This window comes from Curcuma longa, chromosome 5 (assembly GCF_044706935.1).
Source record: "Curcuma longa cultivar G26 ecotype Majalengka, Jawa Barat chromosome 5, ITB_CL_G26_1.1, whole genome shotgun sequence".
NCBI lineage: Eukaryota > Viridiplantae > Streptophyta > Magnoliopsida > Zingiberales > Zingiberaceae > Curcuma > Curcuma longa.
Window position 1 is genome coordinate 8,774,828 of NC_133865.1, and position 16,745 is coordinate 8,791,572.

The following is a 16,745-nucleotide window of genomic DNA, read 5'->3' on the forward strand; positions in this document are numbered from 1 at the left end:
GGAATCTCGCTATATCCGAATAAGCTCCTTAATTCCTTCACCTCGAATGAGATCAAGTGCATTGTCCTCTATAAAGAGTTCATTCCCTTTAGAAAAAGAAATTGGTTAAGCCCATAAAAAAACACAAATTGAAAAGTTGAACAAAATGTCTATGAAATAGGAGGAAGCATTGACATCTGTGTTTTTAAAAAAAATCAGGAAGTATAAAAAAAATATAACAAGCTCAATGAAGATATTGGATCTACAATTACATTGAAAATATATGTATATATAGATTTAGCCTCAATATTTCACTAGCCAATTGGATTTGATTGCTTCATATCAACAATGACAATTGATTAGGCACAGGCAATAGTTTGTGACTCTACATTCTAAACTATATATGTAATTAACTCATCCAACTGACTATGAAGATTATTATATATCACAACATATGTAAGCAATTACAGAATTCTATATATAATTCAAGAAACATCTGTAATTAAGCTGGAGGAGATATGCATGGTTAGTGGTAGAAGGATCGATCAGTGCTTGGTTCTAAGATTCTGGGCAGATTTAATTTCTCTTTTTCCCCTTCATTCGATCGATCCCTCAACAAGTAACTAGCTAGTTATACCGAGTTTTGGTTGATTTTCTTACTGGTCCATCTCCATCCCCATCATATCGATTTCATTTTGTTGTTTCATAATTAACCTTTCATTGTTGTTGTTTTTCATATTGTGTTTTCAGTACTTGATATATATCATTCAGTTTTACATCTGAGCTGCTTTATCTTATGCTTTTGTTGATAGTTATAGTGCTCACTATCAGCATTTTGGAAATTTTAACCTGCAAAGACCATGCCACCAAAGAGAACAAGTTAACTGATAGCCTTTATTGGAAATATCCTGATGATATAGTCAACCCAATTCTGCAAAGATCACATACACAGGACACAAATGAATCTCACTTCTACGATTATAGTTGCAATATGAAGCGAGAGATCTGCTGCTGGGTACAAGTTTGCAAGTAACAGACAGGCCTAATCGAACTTCCGATCATCCTTAAAACCATTGGTTTGCTCCTTTTCATTGTAGTTTGTCGATGGCACCTTTAACTGTTGTCACAAACAATCAGGCAGAGAAATACCAGACAAACCAATAACATCTGAGCAGTGCAAATGCAAAGTCTGATAATGATTAACATGAAATTTTAAAGTCTGACAAGTACCTTTGCTTGGAGTGCCTTGTGGTATCTGTATCCCTGCGATCGATAGAAAGAAAGAAAGAAAGAAGTTAGTTGTAACATCAACCTTGGTTACCTTTTATTTGAGGAAAGGAAACTATCATCTCATTTGAACCGAAACCACCAAGATTCACTGACCTTGTCTGTGCCGTAAATATAGTCACAGTAGGTAAACACAGTACCAAAATTGCTTTGGCTCTTGCCTCCTACATAGTGATGATAATCATGATATTCGGCTCCTCCATAGAAGGGAACAAATTTGGTTGGAGTCCAAGGGAAATCATATCTGTTCATAGAGGCATTCAGCAAAAATATAAATGTCAGTATCTGCCAACAATATGCTAGCTAGGGTATATGATGCGATACTTCATCAAAACAAATGTTTTGTTAAGGATGAACTCAAGATCTGAAACCTGCACAATAACTGATAAAAGTGAAAAACGAATGGAATCAGTCGAGAATATCAAATATTAGTTATCAGAGGCTTCATATGACCGATCAATTTTAAGGGACACAAAGTAAAAAAAGCTCTTCTGTGAGAGAAAAGTGAAGGATCAATATCAAAAGATGAATTGGTTGGTTAGAAACAAATTGATAATTTAATGCATAAATAAATATATATCCATGAATGATGTAAGAATGTGAATATAAAACTTATAAAATGCTCTGGCTTTTTAATTTTTTTAATAATCTAGGTGTCTAGATTTTGCTCAACCAATCCTAAAGATAGGCGGTCCGGAGCACAACTTATGCAGCCAATCTGACTTCTTTACTCTTGATTGTATATAACTGAAATAATATGCAATACACATCAAATTCCAGGATGTTGAAGTTGGAAGGTTTACCTATATTAGAACAGAGTTGTAACCTTCTGTCATTTTGAGCTTATTTGAAAGGTTTACAGAAATTATTTTCAAAAACTGTTTTTAATCATCTTACATTAATACTATTATTCCTAGTGTCTTTTTCTTCAGCTTATTTGAATTTCTAAGCATCTAACATCATAGATGTCATGTTCAACCCCATGTATGCATAATTCTAGCATTTCCATCTTTAAGAAAGATGTTTATTCTGATGGCGAAAGACATTCGATAGACACTCAGAATAAACTACAAGCAAGGTAGTACGCAGATGTAAGTATGATATTGATGATAATTCTGACGTGCTTAAAAAAAAATACTGAAAACGGAGATTATTAATGAAGAAAGGGACTGGTATCTAACTAGAAGAGTCAAAGAAGTGATCTTTTCACATATATATGTTGCTCATTATGCTGTGAAATCTTATAGAATAATCACACGGATGCAATTGTAATAGATCAAAGAAAGGTAAGAAAATGTTGCAGATAATCTTCTTCAACATAAGAGGAAGAAAGATGTGGGATGAGGACAATACCCACTGTGGGTCTCAATCGCTTCAAGCTCGCGGAGGGATATCCAGAGCCAGAAGACGATCATGTGGCAAGGGACGAATGCGGGCCCTACAAAGCAGCCGGTCCCAGAGAGCACCACGTCAGCCCAATGATTATAGAGTGCTGCATAGCCGCTCGGAGCTGTGAATTCATGGTGGACGCAGTGGATCTTCTCGTACCCCCACTTAGTGTGCAGCAGTCGGTGAATCCAGTAGTTGAGGTAGTCCTCCACCAAGAAGTAAACTAAGAGCTGCAAAGCCACCTCCCAAAATGAGGGAAGGGGCAGTCCCGTCCGCATTCCCACAAACTACGAAAAAAACGCGAGCTGTTTCAGTTAAAGAATATTGAACAAGGGATGAAAACGAAAGAGAAAGTGAGTTGAGAAAGACAGCTTCTATGAATTAAGCAATGTAATCGAAAAGCAGACCAAACTGCAAATAGAAATAATGCAAAAACATGTTGAAACCAGGGGACTCGGCTCCTTCCTTTCCGGATCACTGTCCTACTGCTCGCGGAGATGTCCATCTCCCACTGCATTCTCCTTTTAACTTTTATTCCCTCTCGGCCTACTCCGCCTACTAATGGAGACTCCTCGGCGAGCGAGGTGATTTTTATCGACCTCAACCTTCGATATTTCCTGACAATCGATCGCAGCAGTTGTACTCTACTGTCAAAACTCAAAACTGCCCGTGTCCCACTAGTCAAAGCAGAGGGAAACACCTAACCAATGGCTTAACCATACCAGATGCACGACTCAATCGTTGTCCCTTCTAACGTCGGCCTACAGTCGCTCGGCCAGTTGACTACCGGCTCACCACTCATGCAACGGACTATATATATGGCTTGTATGATGTTACCGGCTCACCACTCATGCAACGAATTGGACTATATGGCTTGTATGATGTTATGGGTTGTCGTTATCTACTAAAAATTTTCACTCCTGCCTAGTAGAATTTTGTTTTCCTTATATTCGAACTCTATTTCAGCAGGCTAAAGTACTAAAGTTACTTGAATCTGGTAACCAAGTACAGGGGTGGAAAGTTCTAATAGGTAACGGCACTCATGTCGACGACCCATAACCTACAAAAATTAGGGGTCGAAATAAGTAGAATTTAGCTCGAAAAGTTAAGGTCGTTACAATAAGTTCTTTGGAGAAGTCTAATAATGTATTTACTCTGAGAGAGGAGACAACCCTCATCATATAGGATAAGTTCAATATCAAGAAAAAAATGAGTATTATTCAAATCTTGAATAGAAAATTCTTGATTGACAATACTAATTAAGTATAGTTGTGATGTCCTTTTGATCATTGTCGATTAATAAAATATCATCCACATAAATAAAAAAAATATCATAGAAGAGAGAAGAGTCTATTTTTGATCCAGAAAATCCTTGAGCTTGTAACCAAGTAGATAATCGATGAAACTACACACGAGTAGCTTTTGTTGAAGACCATATATGGATTTCTTGAGCTAACAAATATGAGATGGAAATTGTGGATGGATAAAGCCAAGTGTTGCACTATAAATATAGTTTGCTCAAGATGACTACGAAGAAAAGCATTAAAATATCCAATTATCATACAAGCCAATTAGAACTGACAGCTACTGATAATAATAATCTGATAGATGTAATTTTGATAACGGAACTACAGGTGTCATGAAAGTCAATACCTGATTGTTGATTAAATCCTTTGACTACAAGACAAACTTTGTACCTTTCAAGAGAACCATCAGCTCGATGCTTGAGGTGAAATACCCATTTAGAACCCACAACATTCATGGAGGGAGTGCACGGAACTAGAGTTCATGTTCCATTGCGAAGAAGTGCATCAAATTCTGTAAACATTGCACGACGCCAATTCAGATCCTTGTTCGCTTGTGAAAAATAAGTCGGTTCAATAGATTTTGAAGATACCACTAAAGCTTGTGGAAGGGATATCAGGTTGTCATTGGTGGACAACGTGCATAGATGTCACTTAAAGGAAGCATACGACAAGAATCACTATCATTTGAATTGCTTGTTGATGGCGATGAGGAAGTGGATTGACATGGTGAATTCGACGATGGACCTGTATTATTTAAGGAGTCAGAGTTAGAAAGCATATTATCTATGGTTAGTGAGGCTTTCGAGATTGGACACGGAATATGATCCAACATATTATCCCTTTTGATAGTGTTAGTGCGTCTTGCTCTTGTTGGAGCAGCAACTTGAGGTGATTTGAATGATATAGGATAGTTTTAGAGAGCCCTGGAGTAGGACCTAGGATACCATCACCTCTGACAATGTTAGATGTCATCAAGAAAGTGCCACTTGTATCTGGAGGAGAGATTGAAGAAGCTATCGAAAAAGGGAATAAAGACTCGTCAAAAGTAACATGCCATGAAGTATATATCCGTCCTGTAGGTATATACAAGCAACGATACCCATGATGTAAATTACTATAACCAAGGAAAATACATTGTAGTGAACGAGAATCAAGTTTGTATTTAGAATAGGGGCGTAACCATGGATAACATGCGCAATCAAAAATTCGAAGAAAAGTGTAGTCAAGAGTTTGATTATAAAGTTTTTCTAAAGGACACTTATGATTGAGCAATGGGGTAGGAAGTCGATTTATGAGATATATTGCAGTACAGACAGCTTCATCCCAAAATTTACGCGGAACTGATGCATGATGGAGAAGAGCTAAGGCGGTTTCAACAATATGTCTGTGTTTTCTCTCAGCAGAGACATTTTGTTCTGGAGTATGAGAGCAAGAGACTCGATGAACAATTCCACAAGAAACAAGATGACGATGGAGAGATTGATATTCACCTCCCCAATCAGAATGAACAGAAAGTATTTTACGATTAAAATATCTTTCAACTTATTTTTGAAAATAACAGAATATATCCAATAAATCAGATTTTTTTCTCATAGGATAGAGCCAAGTATATTTACTAAAATGATCAATAAAGGTAACATAATAAAGAAAACTATGGTTAGACAAGATAGGTGCAGGGCCCCAAACATTTGAATGAATTAATTCAAGTGGAAAATTAGAAACATGATCAGATGAAGAGAAAGGTAATTTATGACTTTTAGATTCCATGCAGGCCCTACATGAATGAGATGGAGAGGAGGTAGAGGAAGTAGGTAAATCATACCTATTGATGATCGACTGAACAATGCGAAGAGAAGGATGACCAAGTCGGGCATGCCAAACTGGTTTATTTGTACGTTCACTAATGAAAGCCTTGATTGAAGAATTTTGAAGATAATAAAGGTCATGTTTGATTCCCCTAGAAAATAAGATAGTATTTATTCCTCTAGATTTTATAAAATAATGATTACGATGAAATTCAAAAATGACATCATTATCAAGATAAAATTGACGTACGAAAAATAAATTTTTAGTAATAGATGGGACGTGAAAGATGTTGTGCATGTGAAAAGTATGATTAGATAAATGAATATATGTGTTTCCAAGGTTAGTAATTTGCAAACCTGAGTCATCGCCTACTTGCACTGTGTCCGAACCATAGTATGGTGTTACTTCTGTAAAGATATTGTAATCTGATGTGACATGATGAGTTGCTCCAGTGTCAATATACCATTCAATAGAAGAAAACTTTGGTGGTTTATCAAGAGTAGGCACGAACGAGAGCGTTTTAGGATAAATAGGTGAAATAGTCGATTGTCTTAAAGCTTGTAGGACCACCGATAAAATTTGTGTCATATCGTCTAGGACATTGAGTACCAATATGCCCAACTCTGAGATAAATTTGACATCTACTTCGAGTATTCGACATTGAAAAAAAAATAAAGAAAAGAGAGAAGGGGAAAAAAATGATAAAGAAAGAGAAGAAAAATATGTGCACTTGCGGCGGTGATAGAAGCAAAATTACTATAGAATGATGAAAAAGAATTAGAGAAATAATGGCTCTGATACCATGTTAAAGAAAGATAACCGAATAGGAAAAGAAAAAGTGGAAAGAAATAAAATTTCCTCATTGATGATTTTCCCATAAGGGATACAATTTATAGGAATATTAAAGTGCTTGGTCAATTGACAGATTAATAAAGAAACTATCAATTGACATATTATAAAAGAAAAGTTTAATCTTAATAATAAATTTTTTTATTGACTAGTTCTCTTTTAAAACTAGTTCTCTTTTAAGGATTCCGCATCTCTGGTCCCTAGATCAAGTTGGGATCCAAATCTCGACCCCTTTGAGAAATCGACCCCTATGCAGCAGCCCCCTTCGAGCTCTAACTCTAGGCCACTCTGTCAAATCCATCCAACTCGGTATCATCTCTTCTTACTCCACTTAGACACGAACTCAAGACAAAAACATAGCTTAAGTTAGGGTCCAACACTCGACCTAGTGACTTGGTTCAGCTCGGATGGGACTAGTCGACCTCTCTCACAAGTCTGAGTTTATACTCAATGTCAAGCTCTGACTTTGAGGATCCTCTTGATCATGTTCCGCCTTGGTCTCCAGCTTATCTAGGGCCCTGCTTGACATTTAAACGACTCTGCTCCTTTCCCTCAGTCAACTAATTAAGCCGCCGCCAAAAGGATATAAGCAATTATGTGATAGTCTAGTTAACCTACCCCCATTAATGTGGCATGATGGTGCAGTATAATGATGAATGAATGACCCGACTACTACGATGGCAATGAGACACTTTCCTAACTTAGATGGGATGTTTTATCTGACAGAATCTCTATACACAGATATTCCCCTTAATTAAGACAAGATAGGTTTTCCTTATCTTCTCTCACCATCTTCTATATAACTCCACTCCTCATAGATACAGATACGCGTGATCATCATCTCAATTAATCTCTACCTTCTTCCTCCATCAGATAAAAAAAATGACTTATGCATCAAAGTAGTTGAGCTAGGACACCTTTGACCTTCATTCTCATCTTCCTCGTTCTTACAGGATCGTGGAGTCATCCTCTCTTCTACTTGCACAGTGGTTGATGATGTGTCCAAGAGGCGATTGCCAAGGGCGGAGCCAACTATTCTATTACTCAGGCTTTAGTCTGGGGCTCGACGGATTTATAAAAAAAATATTGTTTAAATTTACTATAAAAAATAAAAAATATATGTAAGAAGAGAAAATAATCCAGGAGCCTTTCTTTTCTTCTGCAAAAAGTAGAATCTGCCACTTTAGCGGCCTCACAATCATTTGTGTAGGAGGATATTGCTTGACTTCGCCAGGATTCGAACCCTTGTCCTCTTCTGCAACTCTGGTATGTCGTAACCAACTCAACTATACCCCAAGAGCCTTTCAATCTATTTGAAATTAGCCTAGAGACTATCATTTTTTTTTGCTCCGCCATTGGCGATTGCGAGTAGGGATGGCAATTAGACCCGGACCCGATGGGGAATCCGTTCCCCGAACCCATTTTGACCGGGGAATCTCCGAATCCAAGAAAGCGGGGATGGGGATGGGGAATCCCCGAATCTCGAAAAACGGGGATGGGTCGGGGATGGTATTCCAAATATTCCTCGTCCCCATCCCCGAACCCGACCCATTTTATAATTAACTCTTTTTATTTTTTTTCTTTTGTAGGATAAGTGGTGTCAAAATTTTGAAAAATTGAAGAATGGAAGAACTTCAAACTTATTGTATCGATTATGCATTAGTTGGATGTTGTTTTAGAGATAATGTTTTGTTTTAGAGTTTAATATTTGGTTTTATAATGTTATTTTGTAAGGATTTTATAATATACATATATATATATATTTAAATTAATATTTAAAAAAAATAAGACGGGGATGGGGATGGGTATGGGGATACCCATGAAAATATCCGCGGGGAAAACTAACCCCGAAACTCGCGGGGATCCCCGAAACCCGCTGGATACCCGAAACCCGACGGGGATGGGGATGGTATTTAAATTATGATACCCGACGGGGATGGGGACGGGGATGGTATATGGGTTTGAGTTTCGGGGACGAAGATGGAGAAGACTTCCCCACAAACCCCCGAACCCGTTGCCATCCCTAATTGCGACATCAGGCCACATGTATATGCCTTCTCATTAGCTATATAAAATTTTGCGACTGTAGGTAAAAATATGATTTTTTTTTTTCTCTCGCATAGAGGTTGCTTTCTCTTTCCATTTTGCTCTTCTTTTTGCTGGTGTACCTACGAATTTTCGGTTCAGTTCTGACGTGACCGTGAGGATCACGAGGACCACGTCGGCCACACGCATGGCCTGGAGTCTGGACCAGCCGGAGGAAGGACGCAACAGCAGCTCAGAGAAAGGAAGGGAGAGGAGAGGAGGACACCATCAACTTATATATATATATAGAAGAAAAGCACCAAAACTTGTTAAAGAACTAACTAATAAATTAGAGGTTTTTCTCGCCCCAAAATTAAATAGACAGAATTGATCGATCGAGAAGGGACCTTGACGACGGGGTAGGACGCGAGTTGGAACGATCCGATGCCGAGGGCGACTACCCGCATGACGTCCTTATAGCACTGGAACAAGGATGTCGGCGCATGACGAACCTTGGGCTGAATCTTGAACGGCGAGACGGAGGCGGGGAGGCCGAGCTCGATGAGGGCGAGTGGGAGCGGGGCGAGGGTGCAGATGACGAGGAGGAAGATAACGGTGTGGTAGTAGAGGAGGTAGTCGGGCATCCGGGCAGAGTAGCGGAACCAGACGACCTCGGAGAAGGTCAGGCTCCGCCCCAGCGCCGCTTCCGCCTCGACAAGTGTCGCATAGGGAAGCATTTCCGGCGCAGCAGGAAGCTGTCGACAGCGAGCGAGAACCCCGTCGCCGACGAAGGCACTCCTCCGGATCGACGGGAAAGTTATCGGCTCCGGTGATCCACCTCCGGTGCTGCAACGGCGGTCGTGGAATTGCTTAAGAGAATTGAATAATGGAGAGACTAGACAGAAGACAAAGGCGATGAGTTGTGTGCTTTTAAATCGAAAGAAAGCGGCGCCGTGTGCAGTTTGGAAATCAAATTAAATAAAAAAAAGTTATAATTGATACAGAATAAAACAAACCATATGCATTAATTAAAAATCAAAAAAATTAAAGCTTTTTACGAAAAGGATTAATGAAAATAATTATTCAACATTTTATGTGCGTGTGTCTAAATCAAAAGACAATCCAAACCATTGTGTGCGTATGTGAGAGAGAGAGAGTCTCCAACTCTTTACACAAGCTTTTGTAAGTTTTTAAAAATTTATTATTCTTAATTTATATTTATATTGTGATAAATTTTCTTAAATTTTTGTAAGTTTTTAAACATTCATTTCATTGCTCTTAATTTATACCATCAAATTCAAGATATATCAAGGAGACTTCTAAGAGTATATTAATTTTAGTTTGAAGTGATTCAGAGTTCTTTAGATTCATTGATAAATTTCGACTATAAACTTAAATGTGATAGCATAAATCAAAATATTGAATTTTTTATAACTTATAAAGTTTTAAGAAAATTTAACACAAATTCATTAAAAACTTAGGATAATAATACTCAATAATTAACATTATCAATGTGTTTCTACGACTCCCCTGATTGGGAAAATATCAATATTTTGAATTTATGAAGGGTAGGGTGCAGATATCCATCAATCAATTCGATCGAAATTCATTGATGAACATAAAGAACTCTAAATAAATTCAAATCAAAATTAATATATTCCTCCTTAATATATCCATATCCTAAGATTTAAATTCGATAGTATAAATTGAAAACAATGAATTTTTAAAAACTTATACAAGCTTGAGAAAATTTATCACGAGTTCATTATATGACTTAGAACAATGATACCCTCTAATCAATATCATCAATAAATTCCTAAACTCCTCTGATTTAAAAAATATCAATATTTTGAATTTTTAAAAGGTGTAAGACATAGAAAATTTTAAATCATTTAAAATTAAAATTAATATAATTCTAAAAGTCTCCTTAATATATTCACACTCTCATACAGTATAAATTGAGAATAGTATTTTTTTTTTTAACTTACAAAGGCTTTTGAAAAGATTTGAGACTTCACTTTAGCGATCCCTTAGGACATCTGCAACGTTAGCGCGTTAATAACACTAAAAAAAAATAAAAAAAATGCATGTGGCAGTGTAGGCCCAACCCACTACCACATGAACGCGTTCAAAATATTGAACGCGTTCATATGAATCACTCTTCCACGTTACTATAATGCTTTATTTCACTTCCTCCACGTCATCCAAGAAATGCTATTAATGCTCCATTAACGAAGCGTTACAGCTGCTCTAAGTGCTCTTACAATTCAAAAGGGGTAAATCATGGAAGGCTTCTCCGATACGTCCTTTTGCATGTGAGAGGTCATTTTGCCCTTACACAGTGACTATTGCATGGAGGATCGAGGTCAGGAACTCAATAAATGTAGCAAACATTACAACGGAAACGTAGTGTGCATTTTTAGAATTACGAAAATTAGGTATGAGAAATGGATAATGCTGCAACGTGTACGTGATTTAGTAAAACTTTGAAAATAATTAGTAGGAGAGCCTAATCATCGCAAGGAACAACTTAAATGCAATTTGACAGTGAAAGTGATGCAATATTTTAATTTTCTCTTTCAATTAATCAATTTTTGTGTTAAGAGACCCGTAAAATGATTTAAGTGTAAATCATATATATCGAGTTCGTGTTTGTTGGACTGTCGGCATCAGTCTTTATTTCTCTATTGGATAACTTATTTAATGTGTTTGATATATATACCCATCCATCATTCAGCGGCCCAGCGCCTAATGACCCGAATGCCGACTAACTTAAGTACAGAGTGAATCGAACACCGACTGACCCTGAGTGTCAAGTGATGATTTCAGTGGCCTGAGTGTTGGTCGAGTAATCCGAGTGCCAAGTGTCGAGTGACCCGAGCACAGGTTGGCCAAGTGGCCCAAGTACTGAGTGACTCTAGCGCCGACTAGCTCGAGTGTCAAGGGATTCAAGTGGTCCGAGTGTCGAGTAACCATAGCACCAATTGGTTGAGTGGTCTAAGTATCAAGTGTCGTCGAGTGGGTCGACTACTGATTGGGTCCGAGTGCCCGAATGCTCCAGTTGGCCGAGCACTGATCGAGCACCCGGGGTACCGTGCATCCTATAGAGGGCATTAGCATCCCCAACTGGCTGAATGGGTAACCTGATGCACGTGTTAGCCACATGGCTAACACTAGAACAATCTTATAGTTGCTACAACCTTGCATACCCTAACCACATGGTTGGATTGGCTTACAGTTTGGTACTCACTTTGGGAACATCCTATTTGAGAACATCCAGGAAAAATTACACAAACTTTCAGTCGTGCACTCACTTAAGAACATCTTTATTTGAGAACACCTCTTGAAAGATCACACAGGACTTCAATGGTATACTCACTTTGAGAACCTCCCTATTTGAGAACATAGTCGGAGAGATTGCATAGGATTTCGACCGTGCATTCACTTTGAGAGTGATGTAGCCGGAGGAGCCCTCTTGGGTCAGTAAGTCAACTCGTAGTCAACCAACTTGGGTCAGTCAGTCAGCCCGCTCGGGTTAGTCAACTTGCATACGGGAACATTCTCTTCGAGCCGCGGCTGGACGAACTCTCTCAACCCAACGCTCGCACAAAGGAGTCCATCCGAGCAAAAGCATACTTATCGAAATATTGTTCTCTTCGATCTCAACCTTTGACAGCTCCTGACAACTACAATCATCATATCTTACCAAAATCAACCCTAGTGAGGTAGTTTGCACCAAATGCAACACTTGGCCAACTATCCAATCAGTGTCATGTGTACGATTCCACCGCTCTCATTCTTTTGTCTTTTTCTTGTGCACCCATGAACTCCACTTTCAGCCCAGTGCTGACTTGACAGTCGAAGAGGTCAGGCTGACCTGTTGACATTGTTGACACACAGGATCTCAAGTTCGATCAAGAAGCAGACGAAAGAGTAGGAAGGAATGAGGGAGGGGGAGACCCGAGCTTAGGGGAAGATTTTATCAAATTGGTATGGTTTGTGGGAAGAGACACAAAAGACAAACGATGGTGAGTACATTCAGAACAACAATAGACCCCCATTCATCAGAGTCAAAAGAGAAGCTTGTGAGCCTTCTCTGTCTCATGATAGAAACTATGGGAGGTAGCGATAGTCACAGGGGAATCTACGACAAGGATGAGGCATTCCCATTACAGAAAGGGGAGACTGGGAGGGACCATCAGAATCAATGCAATCCTTCCCATTACAGAAAGTGGAATAGGAGGGACCATAAATCTCCTTGGACTCCTGTGCCTTGCTGCTTCTGAATAATTGTCTCACAACCAAGTTGTTGGGGCCCAGTGAATGGTCTTCCATGAAGACCAACCACACTAATTTCAGAGAAGTTAAAGATGTCGCAACGGTGCATGATTTGATCCACATCATTGCATTTATCAAATTATTTTTATCAATTAAAAAAGGAACATCCAAACAGTTAGTTGTTAGTAGCTACTTTAATGATGAACAGACAAAATAGACAAAAGTCAAATTTAACATTAATGGAGCTCGATCAAACCTCTCATTAATGGTGATGCATATTTTCATAATTTTATCACTCAAATTTAGCAATCATCTTTACATGAAGGCCCTTTCATGTTTTTTATATCTAATTGAAATACTAAAGTCGTTGTAAAGTTGTCCCAATCTCTTGGCCATTTGTCCACTTGATCATTCGCCACTTAGCACTTAGTCATTTGGTGCTCGACCACTCAATCATTCAGGGCTCTACCACTCGGTGCTCTTAGTCACTCAACCATTTGACACTCGACCACTCGACTATTCAGCACTTGACCTAAGCCATCTCTCTTGACCATCCAATCGGGATCGGGTCATCTCTCTCGACCACTTGATCAGGATCAAGTTATTTTTCGTGGCCTTTCGGCCAAGATTGAGTCATTTGCCCTAGCCATTTAGCCGAGATCAAGTCATCTCTCCATCAATGAAAAAAAAAGGTGGAACCATCAATGAAAAGGTGGAACCATCAATGAAAAAAAAACAAGGGATCTTCATATACAATGAGTTTTGTGCAATAGGGGTGTGCAGGTCCCATAATGTTGAACAAGAATAACACATTATACAATAAGATTGATCTTCAACTAGAGCTTTTCCTGTCTCAATTTGTATCCATCTCGGAAGAAAATGAAGAATTTGAATCCAATGCTTTCTTCGCAAGGTTGCGCGTCTCTTCTTTTGAGGAATCTTGTGATATCCGAATAAGCTCCTTGATTCCTCCACCTCGGATGAGATCAAGTGCATTGTCCTCTACAAAGAATTCATTCTCTTTAGAAAAAGAAATTGGTTAAGCCTAAGAAAAAAAACACAAATTGATATGAAATATAGGAGGAAGCATTGACATTTGTGTTCTACAAAAATTCAGGAAGGCTAAAAAACTAACAAGCTCAATGAAGATATTGGATCTACAATTACATTGAAAATATATATATAGATCGATATTTCACTAATTGGATTTGGTTTCTTCAGATCAACAATGACAGTTGATTAGGCACAGGCAATAGTTGGTGACTCCACATTAAACTATGTAATTAACTCATCAAACTGACTATGAAGATTATCACAACATAGTAAAAAAAAATCGTTTAAGAAATGAAGTGAAGATATTGCTTTGTTCATATTAGATTGCAAGTGGAAAAGAAGCAAATAAAGAAATTTGTTTGGCCGGTCCTCTTAAGCAATTACAAAATTCTATAATTCAAGTTACATCGAAAAAGAACAGAAGGATTATTGTTCTAGCAAGCAGATAATGCACTAAAAAAATGATATCTAAACATAGAATATAGGACGACAAAAAGCCAAACACCTAGTTTATAGGAAAGTTTTAAAAAAATAGCAAATGTACCATTTTGTGCTAAATGGCATAAAGCAAGCTCAATATGCCGTCTAGTTGAAGCTGAATATGTAGATGAGTTGGTGATCATCCAGTATAGTGCACCTTCTTCAATAAGAACCGATTTTCCTTTTTGATGTCCTTTGGGATAGAAAAAAAAGATTTAGTATAAACTTATGAAGAAATATCATGCATATGTTGTACGTAGGAATTACAAAATTTTAGAAACACAAGCTTCCTTAGTTGTACTTATGTTCAAACAAATATGTACAGTGATGGCTAATGATTGAAATGCAGACTTGAGCATTGAAAATTACTATACTCTTACACTAGTATCTGCCATTGTATTATATGCCGCATCCATGCCATGCATGAGAGAACTATATTTTTTTAAAACAAAACATCAATTAATTCCAAGGTTATGTGAAGAATTGAGCAGAGCCTTGCATTTGCTATTTAACCAGTTCTCAGTTTCATAAGTTGCTCCCAAAGTCTTTGTTGCCATTAGTTGTCTAACCCTTCAATTACTCATCTTGAGCTTGTCTATGATTTTCATATCTTCAACTTTATGAAATGCAATTAAAGAAATTCAGGTGAGTGTTATAGACAAAAAAAAAAAATACATTCTCATCATTCAATAACCATTTTGAGAGTAGATGACTGCAAACGTGCAGTGAATTAAACGTACAGTGATAAGCATGCTTCCATTAACTTGTGCTGACATGAGATAATACTTTTATTAAACACATAACAAGTAAATAATATATGAACCTTGAGCAATTCCTCGTGATTCACATTTTGCAAAGTTTGCGAAACCTCTGGCAACCTGAGCTATGACTTCACTATGTCCGGACTTCATCATTTGCAGAAGCGCTTTGATGCCATTGTCCTTTTTCAACATCACATGCAATTTATCTGTTTATCATAATCACATCTTAAGAAAAATCTGGATTTGATTAAAGTATAAATAGATATGACCAACAATAATTTACCCCCTGACAAAACAACTTTCCTGTAATAGCCAATCTTTGGTTAAAGAAAGTAGTGATACAGAACACACCACACATTCCTATTGCTAATGATTGGTCGGACAGGAAAACTACAAAAATGATAACTAAATTCTTCATAATTATCAAATACCTTCTCAACATCTGTTTGAATTACACTTTGATAATTCCTATAGTATGAAATTTGGGGTTCCTAATTGGTTGAGAAAACACATCAGTTGCAGGTAGCTCTTCCCTTCTTATTTTGTCAATTTGTTTTTCCTTTTCATGAAATCAAACATATAAGAATCATCTTCTTTGTGTCTAGTCTATGTGATATATTCAAGCATCGCATGCACATATACAACCTCATAAATCAGTTTGATTCCTCAATATAATTATTATAAAAGAATTTTACATCAGTAAAATGCTCGTTTTGAAAATAATTGAACCAAGTTACTATCTGTGAAAACTTACCCATAACTATTGCAAGTACATTTTTATAAATGCTACAAAAGATAAGAAAAAAAAGTAAAGCTATGTTACTTTCTGTGAAAATTTACCAGTAACTATTACAAATATATTATTATACAATGCTACAACAAAAGAATTAAAGATAAGTTACTCTGCGAAAACTTACTCAAATGAAAAATATTAAAACTAAAGTGGAAATAAATCAATAGAGGCTGAAAGAAAATTACAATATCAAGAATAGGCAGCAGCAATTACATTTTCCATCTCTGTTCTCTAAAGGAATATTTGTCAAAAGTTAACTAATAAGAACAGTCATTGGATATTGCATAATTTTTCATAAATGCTTTTCTGAAGAGTATCCAAGGCATAGAAATCACATCAGAACCAAACTATAATTAAGTAAAAGAAAACAAGCAAAATAATTATTGCATTGACTATATGAAGTACTGATGTGGTAACTACATATTTTGCTAGTCAATTTGCGAGGGGGAAACAAGGTAACGAATAGAAACTAAACTATAATTAACTAAAAATAAATAAGAAATACAGGGATAAGTTTGAGGATCTTCAGTTTTTGATGCAATATTGGCAAGTAATCTAGTTCCCCTTTGCTTACTATTAAACTTTGCCATTCGAACCTACAACAGATATGCAAATCGATGAAATAATGTTTAATGGTACATCAAAAATCTCTTGTAAATATTAATGATAATGCTAAAACAAACATATTACATAATAAGGAAGCTACTCCACATGTTGGAATGCAGAGGCCAATCTAGT

The 16,745-nt window shown here is 37.2% G+C and overlaps 2 protein-coding genes across 2 annotated transcripts in view; both read right to left on the minus strand.

Annotated features, from left to right (window-relative positions):
- Positions 1-848: 848 nt before the first annotated feature.
- On the minus strand, positions 849-9,518 carry LOC141829317 (very-long-chain aldehyde decarbonylase GL1-10-like). Its single transcript, XM_074716763.1, has 5 exons — positions 9,050-9,518; positions 2,620-2,942; positions 1,363-1,510; positions 1,210-1,242; positions 849-1,096 (listed from the first exon to the last, which is right to left on the minus strand). The coding sequence occupies exons 1-5, from the start codon at positions 9,377-9,379 to the stop codon at positions 1,022-1,024; spliced, it is 909 nt and encodes a 302-aa protein (XP_074572864.1). The 5' UTR covers positions 9,380-9,518; the 3' UTR covers positions 849-1,021.
- Positions 9,519-13,773: 4,255 nt separating this feature from the next.
- LOC141829190 (kinesin-like protein KIN-UA) overlaps positions 13,774-16,745 on the minus strand; it is a 20,888-nt gene continuing 17,916 nt past the window's right edge. The window contains exons 18-20 of the mRNA XM_074716606.1: positions 15,277-15,420; positions 14,518-14,646; positions 13,774-13,922 (exon numbers count right to left, since the gene is read on the minus strand). Of these exons, the coding sequence (XP_074572707.1) occupies positions 13,774-13,922; positions 14,518-14,646; positions 15,277-15,420 (422 nt within the window). The remainder of the gene's footprint in view (positions 13,923-14,517; positions 14,647-15,276; positions 15,421-16,745) is intronic.